Source organism: Urocampus carinirostris, chromosome 13 (genome assembly GCF_059441175.1).
Source record: "Urocampus carinirostris isolate Australia breed hairy pipefish chromosome 13, RoL_Ucar_1.0, whole genome shotgun sequence".
Lineage (NCBI taxonomy): Eukaryota > Metazoa > Chordata > Actinopteri > Syngnathiformes > Syngnathidae > Urocampus > Urocampus carinirostris.
Window position 1 is genome coordinate 3,495,271 of NC_142361.1, and position 18,535 is coordinate 3,513,805.

The window sequence follows — 18,535 nt, forward strand, 5'->3', positions numbered from 1 at the left end:
ACTAAGGGTGGCAAAACTGGGAATTCTGGTATCAGTTTTGTCCAAACAATTCCATGGTAGTATTAATCGATACTAATACTTTTTCCTAGGAATTTTCATGATGATTGCATAATTCAACCCTTTCCCCTTGTGTTAGTTTATAATTGTGATAATCATAGCACAAATATCTTAGTCACCAAAAATGTTTCAATCTTTAATATATAATAACTTCATTGCAAACTTTGACAGTATAAAAAGTAAATACAAATATTACAACAGCTTCAGAACAAAAGCCAAGAGTCAAACAAAAAAACAATTATGCAACTAAAATACAAATACTGTATGTCAATTTTAACTGGCAACTCAAGTGCGTTCTACAGCACAATATTTTTGAATACAAAGTCAGTAATGCATATAAAGAGTCTCATTGGCTCGGTTGCCATAGTGACAACGGATATACAGCCATTTAAGATATGTTAACTGTTTAATTTGAATTAGTCAAATAAGTTTTTGAATATAAAAAAACAGAGCTCCTAACTTGTTTATTGTGGCGATTAAGCAAGTATATTGTTTTTACCTTTTTTTTTTTTTTTTTTTTTTTTTACAAAGGTCATTGCAGTTAGCGTTCTTTAACGATTTAAAGTCAGGTATTTTTTCCGAACATTTTCCATTGGACATAGTTGTCAATCATCAATAAAACGTCCTCTAAATAATGGTGAGTTGGGTGACGTTCATGGTTTAAAATCGATTAAAGTCGTAGTCCAGATTAACTGATAAAATTGAGATTGTTATTTTATGGCCACGTCACCCAGCACTACACTGTTCTGCATCCCTAAGCATTAGGTTTATTCTTTTAGTTACCCAGAGCAGTCAAAATCTTTTAATATCCCCCAAAGTATTTCTTCTAAATTTTCTCCCACTTCAATCTTAGTTTTTCCAGGTTATCACCTACAAGCCAAGCAAATTGTCCTCATTTGGGATCAAAGTATGTATGTATGTTTGTTTGTTTGTAAATCTGTCCACCCAAGAAAAGGGGCAATGAGTATGGATACAACCACCACCAGCTGACTCAGCACTTGAAGTTTTGTTGACTCAGCCTTTTCCCATAAAGACTCCAGGCCGGAACAATATTGAAAATCAACACCATCGTTTACAAGCAGTCTGAGAGGTTTCTCTCAATGTAAAAAAACGCCAAAAAGGCTGACTTGGCATTTTTGTTTTGCTGAGTCATGCAACATCCATTGCAGCCTGGTCATCCTGGGAGGGGGATTGCTTCATGTGCGGTACCTTCTCAAGGTTTCTTTATTTTCCTCATGCTGAGGATTTTGAGTCTTTCCCTTGCCCTAATGTAGGTTTTGGATCAGGGGATGGCTTAATAATAGTCTTTAGTTTGCAATAGTCTGTGCACCCATTTGAGACTCCTTGTGGTTAAGGATTATACAAATAAACATGACTTGACTCAGCAACTTTCCCAGAAACACATTCTACTCTCCCAAGCCAGGACATGCAAGATCATAAACGTTGACAAGCAATTAGGTAGGTTACACTAAAGGTGAAAATGCCCCAAAAAACGGACCCAACATTTTTTTGTTTTACTGTCTGCATTTTTTTTCAGAAAGCCATTCCGCTCTTATAGGCCAAACCAACATACAATTTCAACACAACGTCTTGCAGACAGTTAAAAGGGAAAACTTCAACGAGTCAATGTCATACTTGTATATACAGTAGTTGTAAAGTATTTGCTTTATCCAATAGATTTGAAAAAATGCCACACGTCATTCTTTATTACAATAGAGGTGCTTGTAGAATATACAATGTATTAATAATAGAAATAAATGTCTTGCCTTTTATGAGCACATCTCTCTTTTTGAGCGTCGACTACAGCAACCTTGTTTGTTTTTCTACTTATCTGTGCCACATTCTGCCGCATACAGTATGTTATACAAGTGAGTACACCCCTAAATTTCTGCAGAGATTTCATCATGTTTAATCGAACAGCACTAAAGAAACTTGGCTTTGACACAATGAAAATTAGTATGTAAACAAAGACAATGGCTTACTGGATTATACAGCATATCCTCTGGTCTCATGAGACAAGGATTAATTTATTTTGCTCAAATGGTGTGAAGTATATGTGGTGGCCAAGTGAGGAGTGCAAACATGTTTGTCTCGAGCTTAAAGTCAAGCATGATGTTGGGAATCTCATGGTTTGGTGTCATGATTACTAACTCTGATCACCTGGAGCAATCAGGTGGCGCCTGGGTGGGCGCCTTCTGATTGGCTGGCACTTCGCTCTTAAGCGCGCTGCGCCCAGAGTTCCGTGTCAGAGTGTACATTTGTAACTCTGTGTGTTTTTCCTGATATCCCGTTCACTTAAGAACTCTGCTTACCCGTTTCTGCCTGCCTCCGATCCGACCTGTTTCCGTCCCACGCTTCGATCTCCTCTCCAGCCCCGGTAAACACGACCTGCCTGATTTCCGCACTCCGATTGCCCACTCGATCCGAAGCTATCTCCCCGGCGCCGCTGCTGACGTCTGGCGGTCATCAAGTCTCCTGCACGCCCTGAACGCTTCCTTAAATAAAGAACTAAAGCGAATGCTCTGGGGTTTCCTGGTCTGTTCTGGTCTCCTGATAGTTTGGGGCCAAATGAGTTCAACTGGAGTTTGGGAGTTTCATTCCATTGAGAAAAACACCAACTTAAGGATGTACTGTTAAATACTGGAGTAGAGAATGATCCCCCTCCCTCCAGAAACTGGGTCGCAGGGCAATGTTCCATCCTGACAATGACCCCAAGTACACTTCTAAAATGACCAAGGATTTTCTAAAAGGGCTAAGGGTAAAGGGTATGGACTGACCATGCACGTCTCCAGGTCTAGAGCCAAATAAACGTCTTTGGAACATCTTTAAGCGGAAGGGGGAGAAGCACAAGATCTCAAATATCCCCCAGCTGTGTCATGTTGTCATGGAGGAGTGGAAGAGCATACCAGTGACAATTTATTAGGCTCTTGTGAAATCCATGGCCCGGAGGATTAGGGTGGTACTGCAAAATCATGGTGGCCACACAATATATTGAACTTCAGGAACTTTTACTTTTGTACTTTAGGGTTTACTCACTTTGGTTACCAGGGGTTTAGCCACTAATGGCTATATTTTAGAATGTCTGAGGGGAAAAAATAATTTGCACTGCTATATAAGATTTAAAAAGACTAATTTAGTCAAAGTGATGTGTCTTTAGTGTTTTTCCAATAAACATTATAATGAAATCTCTACAAAGATGTAAGGGGTATACTCACTTGTGTGACATACTGTAGATTATTGCGTCTTATTGTCAGTCAAGCATTATCAGTGCATGGGGAGAAGGCGGGTTTAGGTTTTGGGGATTACCAGGCCACCTTCCTTTAGTGGCCTAATCCTATATTGCGTCAACCCGCTGTGAACCATCGCCCATTAATCAGACCAAACATAGATGAAGTCCTTTTGTTTTTCCTGTCTATTGCCTAACAGTTTTTTATGTCATTTTAAGTTGAAATCAAATGTAATGCAGTTTCAATTCGAGCAACCGAACTTCATACGTGAAGTACGCATCTTCTCCCCGTGCCTGAGACATTTTTCCCCTGACACTCCCACATTTTGAAAACATGCATGAAGGTTGATAAGCGATTAAAAGATTGTCCCTGTATAAATTAGTGTGTGTATGGATTGCAGTACTTGGCCTGCAAGGCCTTCTCTGCTGACCTAAATAAATCTGAATCATGTGATTAATCATATTTGGTCTATAAAAACTTATTAGGTAATTACAAATTGACAGTCATCTTCCTTTCTTTGCTTTTCCTCTAGTTGTGCTGTCAAACTCATTTGAGCTTGGGGGGCCACATTGTCGGGGAAAAAAAATCTCACAGGGGCCAGAGTAGTGGATTAAAGAGAAAGAGAGAAAGAAAGAGAAAAAGGAGAGAAAGAAAGACGGTCATAAGGGGAAAGACAGAGAGAGTAAAAGAAAGAGTGAGTGAGAACGAAAGAGAGAAAGAGAAAAAGTGCTATCGTTTTGGGGGTGCTTGGGTTAAATCTGTTTGAGCACCCCATAAAATGTGCTGGTTATGCCCACAGTGATAATTGTCACATTCATTAAAAAAAAAGAAGAATACAAATTGTCTTTACGTTTTTGCCAGTAATGTACAGAAAGAATAAACACGGTCCAAGAAAATAGGTAATTAGATTTAAGAGTCGTCCACAGGCTGCAGCCGCCGCCCGTGAGCAAAAGCGCGTGCAAGCAGACAACGGCGAGACAGTGCACTTTCAGTCCTCGGCGCTAGTGAGTGGCAAACCAAGATGACCTACATTTAGGTACCTCGGCAAACAAAAGCAAATCGAACTTTGCCATTTACATACTCATCAATGCAAATTGAACATTATTTTTTGCAGAAGAAATTGGCAACCATTTGGCCAAATGTATGGTTAATGCAGTGGTTTTCAAATAGTGCGGCCCCCTCCCCGAAGGGTGCAAGGTTCCCCCAAGGAGGGTGTGTTTGACATTGGAACTTTTTTTTTACTCTTCTAGAATAAAGTGCAAATTGCACCTTTGTGTGCTCTGTGGTAAAGCATCCGCCTTTGGGGGTGGCAGTAGCTCAGGTTGTAGTATCCTTGGGCAAGACACTGAACCCCTAAGGCTCCTGATAGGCAGGTAGGCACCTTGCATGGCTGCCTCTGGCTATCAGTGTGGGAGTGTGTGTGTGAATGGGTAAGTTTGAAGTACATTAAAAAGCGCTTTGGGAGGTCTTCAGTTACTTGGAAAGCGCTATATAAATGCAGACCATTTACAATTTACACATTCATTGCAGAGATAATGAGTATGAAGTGTTGCAAACCCTCCAGTGACTCCATGAAAAAATATTTGAAAAAAAAAAACAGACAGTGAGGGAGGGGGATGAAGAGGAAAATGAAAGTCTCCTGAAAGCTAACATGAGGAAATTTTAGCAAGGTATATGTAGCAACCAGCTTCACTGCGAACACTGTTAGACAAGGAAATACCAGTGTGCTGGCTGTTTTTAAAAATGTTGGCAGCGAACAGCATGAAGCCAAACAAATTGAGCTGGCAATCAAAAACATTATACCAAAATTACGCAGATAAGACGCTTGAGTTTTTGGGGGGGCATTAGAGGTTTATTCTTATTTTTAGTGACTAATAAACTTTAAACTTATCAGGCTAATACCAGACTAATTGTTAGGGTCTGGTACGCTTCCTTCCACGAGCAAGCGCCAACCGGCACTAAAACTTGGCCGAGGTGTGTCAAATCACCAGCCATATGTCCCTAATTAGCCTGACCTTTTACAATAAAATTTTGGACAGTACACGTTGTTGGGTTATTTCATTTCGACTGTCATTGCTACAGCAGTTTTGTTTTTTGTTTCCTGTTTGGACTATTTGTCAATTGTTTTGTGCCCTGCATGTTTTTTTTAGTGTTACTTTGTTCCTTGCATTTTCACCTCCACGCCATGTTTGTTCATTATTGTTTCTGGTTTCTTGCTTGGACATTTATGTTAGTAGTTTAGTGCCCACTTGTTTGTTTGTTACTTTGTTCCTTGCATTTCCAGTTTCGGACTTAGTTTGTGGTTTGGATTTTGTTTGTACATGTCGTTTTTGGGTGACCCCTAGTTGGTTTGTTACTCTGTTCCTGTTTTGCTGACAAATAAAATTCTTTTTCCTGCTTCCCCTTCACATGGAATATCTTATTATTACACTGTGAGAAATTGATTTAATTTTTGATATTGTACACCAGCAAAGGAGATTGCATAGGATGCCAGTTCATTATTTTGGCAAGTTCACAAGTTCAAAGTCAATTGACGTCTTCATTCCTTATGTGGAGTGTCTACTAAACTTTAAATATATCAGGCTAATACTGGGCTCATATCCTCTATCCATATAAAATGGGGGCACTTTTAATATCAATATTGAACGCAAAATGAGTTCTAATCCTGTAAGCTGCGGAAGCAATGAAATGTAGTGCTTTTTGTGCTCAATTTTGGGGTGTGTGAAAGCTGCTTTTGACACCACTTTTATCCTTATATCTATGAAAGTGTGTGTTTGTGTGTCTGCACGCATGAGTGTGTGTTGTGATTAAAACGAAGTTTAATCAGATGGCAGCTTCTGACAATCTGTCCACTTGAGAGTCAGAGTAGTTTATGCAACCACATGCAGACACAACATAAGCACACAAATTGCACAGTGAAAAGTCAGACTAGTGCACTTGGGTTGTTCATTGAAATGTCAGTGTCATTCTGTCCGTCACCTACAGATGCTCGTTATTGAGGCATAATTGACGGCTTTGGCCAGATTATAACAGCAGCCCAAGAATAGAACAGATAATTTTTGCATTGCTGAATAGTGACTCAAACAATTGCAATACCCGCAGACCTGTTCTGAAAATGGATCACCAGTGCTGGGTCATTGTGATTTTCGAATTAACTCATATTTGTAGTGGTTGACTGAGTCCATATAACCCACTTCCAATACTTAACCTAGTACTAACATAGTCACAACATAATAAGATGTTATTTTAAAAATGCACAAAAAAAACTGGGTGTCCTTTGTGCTAATTCATCACAAAAAATAGCTCTCCGCTTGTAATTGTTGGAGAACCCCGCTCTAGACCAACTTTCACCCAATAATTGGACATTTATCATGGATACTGAAGTTTTGGGGTCCATTGGTCTCAAACATTTACTTGAGGGCCGCAGGTCATGGTGAGGTTGGACTGTATTTGTTTTTTCTCAGGAAAAGCTCTGTTTTGGATTGCTTTGTTTTTTTGTTATAACACAAAATAAAATCTATAAAACTTTAAGGATTGATAAAAAAAAAATCAATCGATGATAAATAAACAATATCATTAAAGCATAAATAAATGAAGGGCCCCACGACCTGGGACACATAAATCCTGTCTTTTGTAACCAATTTATGTCATACAAAATTGCATAGACAGAGCCAAAGTAAAAACAACGAGAGGTTGATAATTCGTCTAAAAAGTCAAGAGAGACAAGCTCAGCTCGACCCCAACGTACCGACTCGGCCCAAAAGTCAGATAAGATCGGGTTGAGCTTGGGCCCTGGCTTAAGGTCTTATCTCTAAGCTTGCTCACTTCAGAGTTTTCTGCTATACACGCACTCCCCTACTTACAAACATTTGAGTTACAAAAGACGGTAGATACAAACATTTTTTTCGGGATGTCGAAAAATATCCGCACATTTTATATTGCGCACCTTTTTTCCAAGTACAGGACAGTACTGTAGTGCTTCTTTCCACTGCTACCAGCGTGTGGTGGCGCTGTGAAAGGTCACCCAGCATCCACCCAGAAGAAGAAATAGCTTCCCCTTCCTAGTCCGTATATGAACTTTCTATTTTGTATCTCCAGCACGCTAAGAACTTTGACCTTTTTATTGTTTTATATCTCGTGCATCCATTCAATATAGTTGGCGTAAGGTGTAAAGCAGAGGTGAGTTGTTTCATTTGAAATTAAAGTGGAATAAGAAAGCTTGATGCGGTTGAGAAAAGGGTTGGATCGCTTTTTTTCTGTCATTTTTTACCTCGGAGGAGGAAGTCGCCTAACTCTTGAAGCTCATCTTCCAAAAGTAAGTTAAACATAACTTTATTTATCTTTATAGAGTTTTTTTTTTTAATGTTTATTTTCTTTGTAAAAAACAATACCGTTTACAATGGGACCTTGGTTATCGCGGTTAATGGGGACCAAAACCACCCGCAATAAGTGAAAATCCGCGAAGTAGCGGCGCACCTTAAAAAAAAAAAAATAATGATAATTTTTTATTTATTTTATTATTATTATTTTTTAGACCCGGTTAATGGGGACCAAAACCACCCGCGAAAAGTGAAAATCTGCGAAGTAACGACGCCCCTTCAAAAAATGCTTAAAATTGTATTCATTTTTTTTCTAATTATTTTATTCTATTATTATTATTTTTTAGACCTGCAAAGCTCTGAACCCGCAAACGTGGAACCACAAAGTAGCAACCCCCTTCAAAAATGCTTAAAAAAAAAAAAAAAAAAAAAATATATATATATATATATATATATATATATATATATATATATATATAATTTTATTATTAATATATTAATATTTTTTGGGCCCGCGAAGCTCTGAATCCAAGAACATCAAAGCGCGTAGTAGCGAGCTCCCACTGTACTTATACAAGCCTTAAACATAATCATATGTTACCTACTAATCCCAAGAGCCAAGAAGAGAACCGAAGGTTCGAGAGCGTTCTCCATTCGGGCCCCACTGCTGAGGAACCCTCTTCCCCCTGAGATTTGATTTGCAACCTCAGTGGAACTCTTTAAATCTAGACTTAAAACACACTTCTATTCTATAGCATATGAATGACCTCTAATTCATTTATACAGTATCTGTGTATTATTAAGTATTGCAACATCCATCGCAGCCTGGTCATGCTCATGTGCGGTCCCTTCTCAAGGCTTTTTCAGTTTCCTCATGTTGAAGTTTTGAGTTTTTTCTTGCCTTCATGTAGGTTTTAGATCAGGGGATGGTGTAATAATAGCCTTTGGTTTGCAATAATCTGTGGTCTGTGCAGCCCTTTGAGACTCCTTGTGATTTAGGGCTATACAAATAAACAGGACTTGATTTGACTTGACTATTCTGTGCAGCCCTTTGAGACTTTTGTGATTAAGGGCTATAAAATAAACATGACTTAACATATATACCTGTAAACCTTAAACATACATTCCATACAAAATATCGCACTGAATTCAACTTACTAACGATCGTCCAGTATGTATTTTGTTCGTAAGTAGGGGAGTGTCTGTAAATAAAAAAAAAAATAAACAGCAAGAGAAAGGGAGAAAGAGGAGAAAAGCTTGGAAAGAGAAAAAGAAAGATAGACAGAGAGAATGGAGGGAGAAAGACAGATAGAAATATAGAAATAGAAATATAGAAATATATTAAAGGCTGAGAGAAAAAAAACAGAAACAAAAAGAATGAAGAGAAAGATAGAGGGACAGAAGGAGAGAAATAAAAGGAAAAGGGGAGAGAAAAGGAAAAAAGGGAGAAACAGGGAGAAAATGAGTAAGATTAAAAAAAGAAAGAAGAGTAATGAGAGACAGAGAAAGGAAGAGAGAAATAGAAGGAGATGAGAAGAGATAAAAAGTAAGGATAAAGGGGAGTAAGAGGTAGAAACATAGAAAAGAGATGGAAAAAACAGAATCAGAAAGAGGAACAAAGAGAGAAGTGAGACAGAGGAAAAAAAAGATGAAGCATGAGAATGCAACAGAATGAGAGAGGGGGGGGGATTCATAGACAAAATATAATTCACATCCCATGATTCATATATTTTTAGGCTGGCAGAAAAGGCCTTGAAGGCCCTAACAGCCCACCACTGTCAAGTTGATCTTTCCTGAAACAATCAGTGAGGGACTTGGGCCAATGTCCCCGTGGCCACAGATGGACAGCTTGTCAGGCGCATTTATCTGAACAAATGAATGAATAAATGAATGAATGAATGAATGCTTGTAATCATGCCGGCATGTCCGGCATGACCAAAAAGTCTCCCAGATGGCACCCAAAGGATTTCCCCAGATTTTTTTTACTCCCAGTTGTCTCTCCAGGAATTAAACCCGTGGTTTTATTTGCCTGGGTGCCTTTCGACACAGCCAAATAACCAATCAAATAACCTCTGTCTCCCTTGGGGATAAAAATCCATAGCTAGGCAGGACAAATTACTTAAAAAAATGATTAGATACTGCATACCACTACTGGGAATACTACATGAACACTACAAAACATACTACTAATACAAAAAATCCAACTGTAGAAATACTATTACAAACATACTACAACAGAGATACTACTACAGAAATACGAGAAACTACAGTAATACTGCAACTAACAATTATTTTCCTAATTTATGAATTGGTTGATTAATCAGATTTCTTGAAGACATTTACGATTTCTTCCTTTTATTCAAATGACGACGTTTTTGACTGAAAGAAAAATAGTGCACAAAACAACAGACTACTCTATTATATAAAACAATAAAAAAATATAAGTATATTACGACTTACGATACAAAACACAATAAATACATACATTTAATTTTATCTTGAACCATTTTCTTTTAACTGGAAACAAATGTGTTAAAAACGCAAAGCCACTTTTCAAAATATTGTCAACACTATTTTTTGGGCGTTAAATCTTTGAATATGATAAACATTTCCATTATGAAAATGCTTAAGAAACTGCCCATGGTGTTTTTGTTCTTTTTCCTGTGTTTATTTTATTTACTTGTATTTAGTTTCTTTTTCTGCAGCACTTTCTGTTCCCTTGAAAATGTTAGCTTTGTTTAATGATGGAATAGTCAACATTACAAATTTGAAACTTTCATGCCAATTCCGTTTGTAATAATGTAAATCTCATTTAATAAAAAAAATTAAAAAGACACACTTTTTTATAAACACCTTTTTCATAAAACCGGTCTTGACACCCTCTGCTACACCAAAGTGGTACTAAAGCTCCCAGTGTGACAACAGAACACTTTTTTTAATAGACTTTATTGATTTGTTGTTGCAGCCCGAGTAATACTGCAAAAATACTACAAAAATACTACTACAGTAATACTATAATATCAAAATATTAGTAAGGAAATACTACTACAAAAATACTGCAAAAAAGCGACAGGAAAAAAACAAAAATACTCATCAAGACTGGCCAAGTGTCCAGTCCAAGGGGGCAGGAGTAGAAGAAGACCAAAAGAGAACTGGGCCGACAACATTAAGGAATGGACTGGTGCCATTTTTGCCACAACCCAAAATCAGGCCAGGAACCATCAACTGTTGAGAAAGTTGTCAGGAGTTGTTTCCTCATTGGTGCCGCGACGACCCAGGCGGTTAGGAATCCATTAACCATGTTCTGAATTGTAATGGTTCGATAAAATGCTGAATGACCATATAAGGCAGGGGTCCTCAAACCCAATTTACCTGAGGCCCTCTGAAGTCTGGATGAGGTTGGGCAAAAGCGCTGATAAAAACATTTTACTGTTCTTAAAAATCTTTTTTTTTTTTTTTTTTTTAATTCAACACACAAAATAAGATCTAAATAAAAACAATTACAGTGGAACCTCTGTTCTCGACCATAATCCGTTCCAGAACCCTGTTCGAAAACCGATTTGTTCAATCACCGAAATCGTTTTTTCCCATTAAAAGTAATGTAAAATCGTTTACCACGAACGTACGTTCACGTTAGCGTAATCCTCCATACGAAAAATTATGCTAACATGAACGTGTAAAAATGAAAAAATCAAGTCATTTAGCACCCGGGTCTCCACAACAAGTGGTGAGCGGTTAAAGGATAAAGAAAAGATTTATGAATAGGATTTCTTACCTTTGTGGTGGTCTGCAGAAGCCATGCTCTATTCCCTCGAAAGAAGAGAAACTTGCACATCCTCTTCATATTTTGCTATTATTTCTTTCTTAAATGCAATAGTTGTACGCACTACTCTTCTTTTTTCACCTGTAGCAACTTTGCTGCTTGCACCGACCTTCTTCCGAGGCATAATTAGGGGTTAAAACACTCCGTTCACCGATATTAAAAACGAAAGCAAAAAGAAGTGCGCGCTCACATGACAACAGTTCTTCACAAGGGGTGGGGGCAATCTACACCCGTACGCCGCTCAGCATCGCCCCTAGCGTACCGGCGTTCGAACTTTTTTTTGACATTTTTTGAATGAAAAGCGAAGCAAGAATTTCTCGAAATTTTTGGTCGAGAACCGATTTGTTCAAATTGAGAGGCGTTCGAAAACCAAGGTTCCACTGTAATAGGAAAAATAATCAATCAGTAATATAATAACCCATGATCCGCTAGGGCTGGACTTAAAGGTTCCTTTGTGCCCCGGAGTGCTAAAAAATGGCATTCATTTAAAAATAATAATGAATAAATAATTTAACCTATGGATGACATATACTCTTCTGTGAGTGGGGTCGAAACTTATTAGGGGAAAAAAACAAAATACTAATAACCATCATGTCATAAAAATGTTTTATGAGGAATACCTGGTATAGGACTGTATTATAACCTTTAAAGATTTTTTTAAGAATACGTACCAATGTGGTCATTTTAGACCCCACTAATGCTTCCAAGGATTAAATAATTAGCCTTTTTGGTGGTCCAACATGGCTTTCCCAACATTTTGGGTTGCCAACCCCTGTACTTGCTGAATCATACTCTTACCATCTCTGTGCCGGAGAGTCGGAGACCTCCAAATCCTTTTGGAATCTATTAAAAATCCTTCCCAGAACTGTATAGATCTTCTATGTTAAAAAGCTTGTAAAATGAATTTATCCTCAAGTTTCCTTCCAAGACTACGAATTCTCCAAGTTGCGTTTTGACGAGTGTCCAAATGCACTTTCAAAGAGAAACTGGGGAATATCTTGTAAGCAACAACAGGTTCTCCTCGATCTTTTCCACGTTTTGGTCCTCCCACTTCTTAGATTGTTCCCTACCCTTTGCGTCTTTCAAACAAAACCAAAAAAAAAGAAAGATCACTGCCCATTTCCTTTTCCTGTTATTCTGGCCCCAACTGTGCTACTGTTTCTCTTCCTGTCCCGGATGGAATGACCACTACCAAGCGTCAGACGCAGAAACGCTGGAGAGGGAGTGCACTTGGTAGAAATGATGGAGCGAATGTTTGGAAAAGGAGAGAGAGGCAGAGAGAGGGGGAGGGAGATATGCAAGAAACGAGAAAGGGATAGGGATGGAGAGCAAGGTGAGAGAGTATAGTAAGAAGAGGGAAGAGGAGAAGTGGATTTATTATTCATGTGTTTGTGATAAGGATTAAGTTAAACAGGTTATTGTGGATAATCTGCAGAGATTTCACCACATGAGGCGAGTGTGCGAGAGTGCATGGTTATGTGTGTTTATGACGGAGATCTTGTCTAAGCCGGTAAATGAGATGAGAGTGACGCCCAACCCCACACACTTTTATAATAATATCAGATGCAGTCACACACACGCACAGACACACTCAAAATTCCTTTGTCCCGTTTTTTTTTAACCCCTTAACGTTTCTCGAAAATCCGCCTTAAATCCAAATCCAAGACGTACCCAAAGTAAATTGAATGCTGTTCCATAACTGTTTGGAGAATATAGGTGGTTTTGGTCTCTTTTAAAAGGTAATACACTGAAGTTTTATCCCAAACCAAAATAATCACTGCAAGTGCTCCTTACATTGAACAATCTAAGTTGGAACACACAGAAATACATGGTTTTTATTCTGGTCTGAATTCTTTTTTCTTTTTTTCAGAAATCATGGGCTTTATTAAGGCACAAGAAAATCTGTGAAAATGTAACTGCCCCCTGAGCCTCATAGCGATTGGGCCACCTGTGGCATCAATAACATTAATCAAACATTTACCATTACTGGTAATGAGTCTTTCTCAACCCTGTAGAGGAATTGTGTCCCTCTAATCTTTGCAAAATTGTTTCGAATCTGCAACATTGGGGAGGGGGGCAGGGGCTGTTGGGGGCCGGGGGGGTGTTCTAACATGAACTGCCTATTTAAGGTTACACCACAGCATCTCACTTGATTTTAAATCCGGACTTTGATTTGGCCACTCCAGGACCCTTATTTTGTTTTGTTTTTCAGCCATTCAGAGGTCTACTTGGTCGTGTGTTTCGGATCGTTGTCCTGCATGATCCAAGAGCGCTTGAATTTGAGGCCACAAACTGATAGCCAGACGTCCTTTTCAGAAATGTTTGGTAAACACCATAATTCATTATTCCGTCAACCACAGCAAGTTGTTCTGGTGCTAGGGTTACAAAGTAGCCATTGACTAACACACTGCCACCACCATGCTTTACTGTTGGCATCATTTTCTTTTTGTCAATGCTGTGCCATTCTTACGCCAGATGTAACGGGCTCTACACCTTCAAAAAAGTTCAAAATGTTTCTCCAAAAGTCTTGAGAATTTTTAGGATGTTTTTTGGCAAATTTGAGAAACTCTGTGTTTTTCTGTGATTGCAGTGGTTTTCACCTGGGAACTCTCCCATGCATGCCATTTTTGGCCAGTGTCTTCCTTTGAGGAGTATGTTAGGAGTGACAAGATTGGATAGGTTGAGAAATGAAATTGTGAGAGACAGAACTGGAGTAGTAGTGGAACTGAGCAAGCGTGTGGATAAGAGAGTAGACTGTTGGTTTTGACACATGGAGAGGATGGATGAGGAGCGAATGTTGAAGAGGATCTACAGAGCTGAACAATATGGAAGGAGACCAAGAGGAAGGCCGCGATTGACGTGGATGGATAGTGTTATGAGTGCACTGCAGGAAAGAGAGGTCTAAATATAATGGAAGCTAGAGCTCTTGTTGGTTCTAGGAAGGAGTGGAGAGGTGCTGCGAAAGGATAGTGGGATTGTGGACTTGTTCTAAAGGGCACCCTTATGATGCGGCAGGGATAAACCAGTGAAAGCTGTCGGGCCCTGCTGTTGAACAGAAGAGTGTGTTGTGTCACCCTGAACCAAGTGACACGGACGCTTTCTTGTGTCCCGTTTCATCCCTTTATTTTCTTTGTTTTTGTATGTATGTCTTGCTGTCGGTCACCCCTCTTGAGGGATATGACCTGACCATGGTAGGTAGGTAGGTAGGTAGGTAGGTACGTAGCTACGTAGGTACGTAGTCTTTCTTATAGTGGAGTCGTGAACACTGACCTTGACTGAGGCCAGTGAGGTCTGCAGTTCCTTGGATATTCTTTTCTAAGCTCTTGGATGAGCCATTCTTGCACTCTTGGGGTGATCTTAGTTGGTCAACCACTCCAGGAAAGGTTTCCCACTGTTCTTAGTTTTGTGTTTGGCCTGTGCAATTGAACTCGGCTCCCCCCAAACTGTTGTTAGTCACAGTTACTTTGTGATTTATGAGGGACTTCACTTTTTCACCGAGGGCCAGATATGCTTAGATTTTATTGTACCTTAATAAATTGAATTAAAATTTCAAAACAGTTTGTTGCATCACTTTGGGTTGTCTCTGTGTTATATTAAAATTAGTTTGATGAGCTGAAGCCTTTTTAAATATGCAATTCAGGAATAGGGCAAATACTTTTTCATGTCACTATATGTGTGAGAGTATGATTATTTAGGTTTATTTAATTCTGAAAACTGCCTCTCATATGTATACACACATAGAAACACACACACGCACACACGCACACACACACACACACACACACACACAAGTGTAACAATACTCTCATACAGACAGTCATACCCATGCTCAAACACTACTATATTCGCTCATACACACTACTATATGCTCTTGTATACCCACTCACACATGCTACTATATTTTCATACACACACCACTATGCTTTTAAACACTTACGACTATACTCTCACACATATTAATTGACTCCCACTCACACAGTAAATTAGAGTCTCTCAAATACTAGGTTCCAGACTTGCATTGGGTTTTGGCAAAGTTGGGACCAGTCCATTCCTCGATGTTGTCAGATCAGTTCTTTTTCTGTATCCCTCTCCTCATTGAGCTGTCCCCTGGAGAATAATCTCGGCCAGTCCTGATGATCTTGTGACGAAACCAACCACTACAGTTCGTTGTGTCCAATGTGCTCTCGGATGCTGTTCCCTTCGTCGCATGGGATATGAATCTGATGCCTAGTGTCAAGACTAGAGCGGAAACAGGACCCACTCAGATAACGTTTCTCACAAGTTGTATCAGAAGAAAGGGTGGGGGTTGCGCCCGTAATCCAGGGATTGCTAGACGCGGGAAGCAGGTCGCTCTGAACGCTGAAGTGGGACTTCCGTGGCGGGTGATGGCGGTGTCAGGAACGGAAAAAACAGGTCAGTAGCCGGGATAGAAGAGCAAAAACGTGGTCGGGATCGGAAACAAGCCGGAAGCCAGGAGAGGAGAGTAGACGTGGTCAAGATCAAAAACGGATCGTTATTCGGGACGGGAGAACAGACGTGGACGAGATCAAAACTCGTAATTCAGGACGATAGAGCAGACTTGGTCCGGATAAAAACAGATCGTAGCGGGAGACAAACAGGAGCAAAAAAACGGGACAGGCGAAAAAGGGGCTTGCCGTGTAAAAACAGAGATTTGCAGACGGACCAACAAAAGGAGACTGACAGGACATAGTTTAAATAATGACAGGGAGCTAGTCTGTCAACAAGCTGCAGCTGGCGCCACACGGGCGGGGACAATTGGGTGCCATGGCAACCGTGACACCTAGAAGTTTCCTGTTGCATCGCATCTTTATGGCCTGGATTTTCCTTTCCAACTCTGCTGTGAGGTCAATGTTTTGCAAGCGTAGAGAAAGATGGAAGTAACCAGCGCTTGCATAATTCCGATCCCTTATTTTACTGCTATGCACTTGTCCCTCCAAATGGGTTTGAGTCTTGCAAGTGCGGCTATATTTAAGCAATCATGGCCATGATTTATGGTTCTGAACCCCTTCTCGAATATGACATCTCCAAGATATTTGAATTTGGACAGCTGTAGGTGGTTTGGAATATGTTTTTGGTAAAACATGGCAGTTGTTGGTCATTACTGTATGTCTGTGCTGATGTCCACATACTGATGATTTGTCTAAGCGATTGACCGGAACTCTGAGTTTGTGTTCTTCTCCTACCAGTCCATCAATGTCATTAACAAAATGGGTTAGTGATGTTATTTTCCCTAAAGCTGACTGTAGCTTCATGTTGGTCCAGGGCTTCAATCATGATCCTCCCCAGGAAATTGTTAAGCCCTTAACGTTAAGAGGCAAATGTGTGTCTGTACGATGTCACCAGTCACTGAAATATGTCATGCCACATATCATTAGAAAGCCTAAACTTGTATTCAAGATATCACAGAAACATCACGATCAGTCTGAAACAAGATACCTGAAAACTATAAAGCCAGGGAAGCTCACCAAAGATGTCGTCTTGCAGCCATCACATTCGATGATTGTACGAAACCATAATATCGTCATCTCTGCGAGGGTCAATCAAATCCAACCGTGTAAAGTATTTACTTCAAAACATACGACAATGCCGACAGATAAAAAAAAGATCAGCCAAAAAGCATCTCTGCATTGATGGACATTCCTTGTTGCTAGGTGTCTGTTTAGCCCGATTATTTCTGTTTATAGACGAACAGATTAGTAAAAATATATTTTTTAGGTCATTGGCATGCAAACATGTGATTCACATCTTTTCCGGCCAGTTGCAGGCTTTGTTTTACAGTCCACAACCTGTGTTAGCCTATATGGGGGCTGTATTGCTAAAAATGAACCGCCTTCTTTACCTCCAAATAACTTTAGCAAACAGTGACCGGTTCAAATGATGACTGACACATTGGTTAGCCAATGAAATTCTGAATAAATTGATAAGAAGATGTTCTCATTGTATACAAATTCGACTCAAGAATAAGGGTGTAAGAACAGAACTTTGGGTGAGTCTTAGATTGGGATTTAGGGCAATTTTACAGGAACATTAAGGAATGAATAAAGTTGGAGAGGGAATGCAGCCTTGCCTCACACTGACTGTGGTTTAAAACCTTGCTCTAATTGTACTATTGATCAGCAGCGGACTGTTGGCATTCGAATACAGCAGTTTAATGGTCTTGACTAGTTTCTGGCCCATGTTGGACTTCTGCATTGGGCCATGCTTCGTCAAATGCCGTCTTGAAATTCACAAATACCTAGCCTTGAACCTTGCATTCAGCCACCACTAGTAAACATCAAGCTAAAAATGTTCTCTAACTCATTCAAAGATAATCCAGTGAGAGTCAATCTCAAACAGCTATAGTAGTGAATGACTTTAAATAACAATTTTTGCCTTTTTGATATGCTAATGAGACCAACAATCTGCATAGCCTGTTGTTATGTAACTATTTTTAGACTGACACCGTTATAGCTCGTGGAAACATCAAAGGTGCAGTGCTTTAGCCTAAGCGTGAAATACCATTTCGCACTACTAATCCTATTTTTAATGATAAAATGCTCAGGCAAGCAACATGGATTTTTAGTTTTGAACTTTCTCAAAAGTCTCTCCAATCAACGTCGTCACCTGTGATCCATTTGCAACAGCAGCTTTGCAATATGATTCGATTTATGCTGTTGATGATGACATTGCAACTCTGGACATCTAACAACCCCTTTGTCTGTTTTCCTGCTGAGTCCAGAGGACATGAAAAAAGACAGAAAGTTTTATAATTGCTTTAGGCCTGATCTGTTTGTATGCCAAAATTATGAATGTTGTCAAAACATTTGCCTTTAAAATAGTTTCTAATGCCTAAATACATTAGGGTGGGTGGATCCACCCAAATATCCATATCATCGATACCAAGCAAATATTTGGACTGTATTGATGCATACTTTACCTGTACGAATTTTCTCAAAGCGCCATTCCTCCAAATAAATAACATAGTGTTCTCTATCACCCGGCACCCTTAGCCACTCTTTAACTTTATGGGGATTTTAGTATTGATCAAATCCAACACAGTCTAATAAAAACACAGGAATGTAACAAAAATACAAATATAACAATGTCAA

General features: G+C 39.4%; 1 protein-coding gene and 1 long non-coding RNA gene across 3 annotated transcripts in view; one reads left to right on the forward strand and one right to left on the reverse strand.

The window, feature by feature from the left end:
• The window catches only part of cdh5 (cadherin 5), a 72,179-nt gene extending 59,569 nt beyond the window's left edge, over positions 1-12,610 (reverse strand). Inside the window, exon 1 of one of the 2 annotated variants that reach the window (XM_088351130.1) lies at positions 12,225-12,610. In XM_088351130.1, coding sequence (XP_088207256.1) covers positions 12,225-12,227 — 3 coding nt within the window. In that variant the 5' untranslated portion in view covers positions 12,228-12,610. Of the gene's footprint in view, positions 1-2,039; positions 2,109-12,224 lie in introns of those variants that run through there. The other variant, XM_088351129.1, reaches the window with a different exon arrangement.
• LOC148353507 (uncharacterized) overlaps positions 1-18,535 on the forward strand; it is a 123,798-nt gene that overhangs the window by 60,159 nt on the left and 45,104 nt on the right. The gene's annotated exons all lie outside the window — the stretch shown is intronic.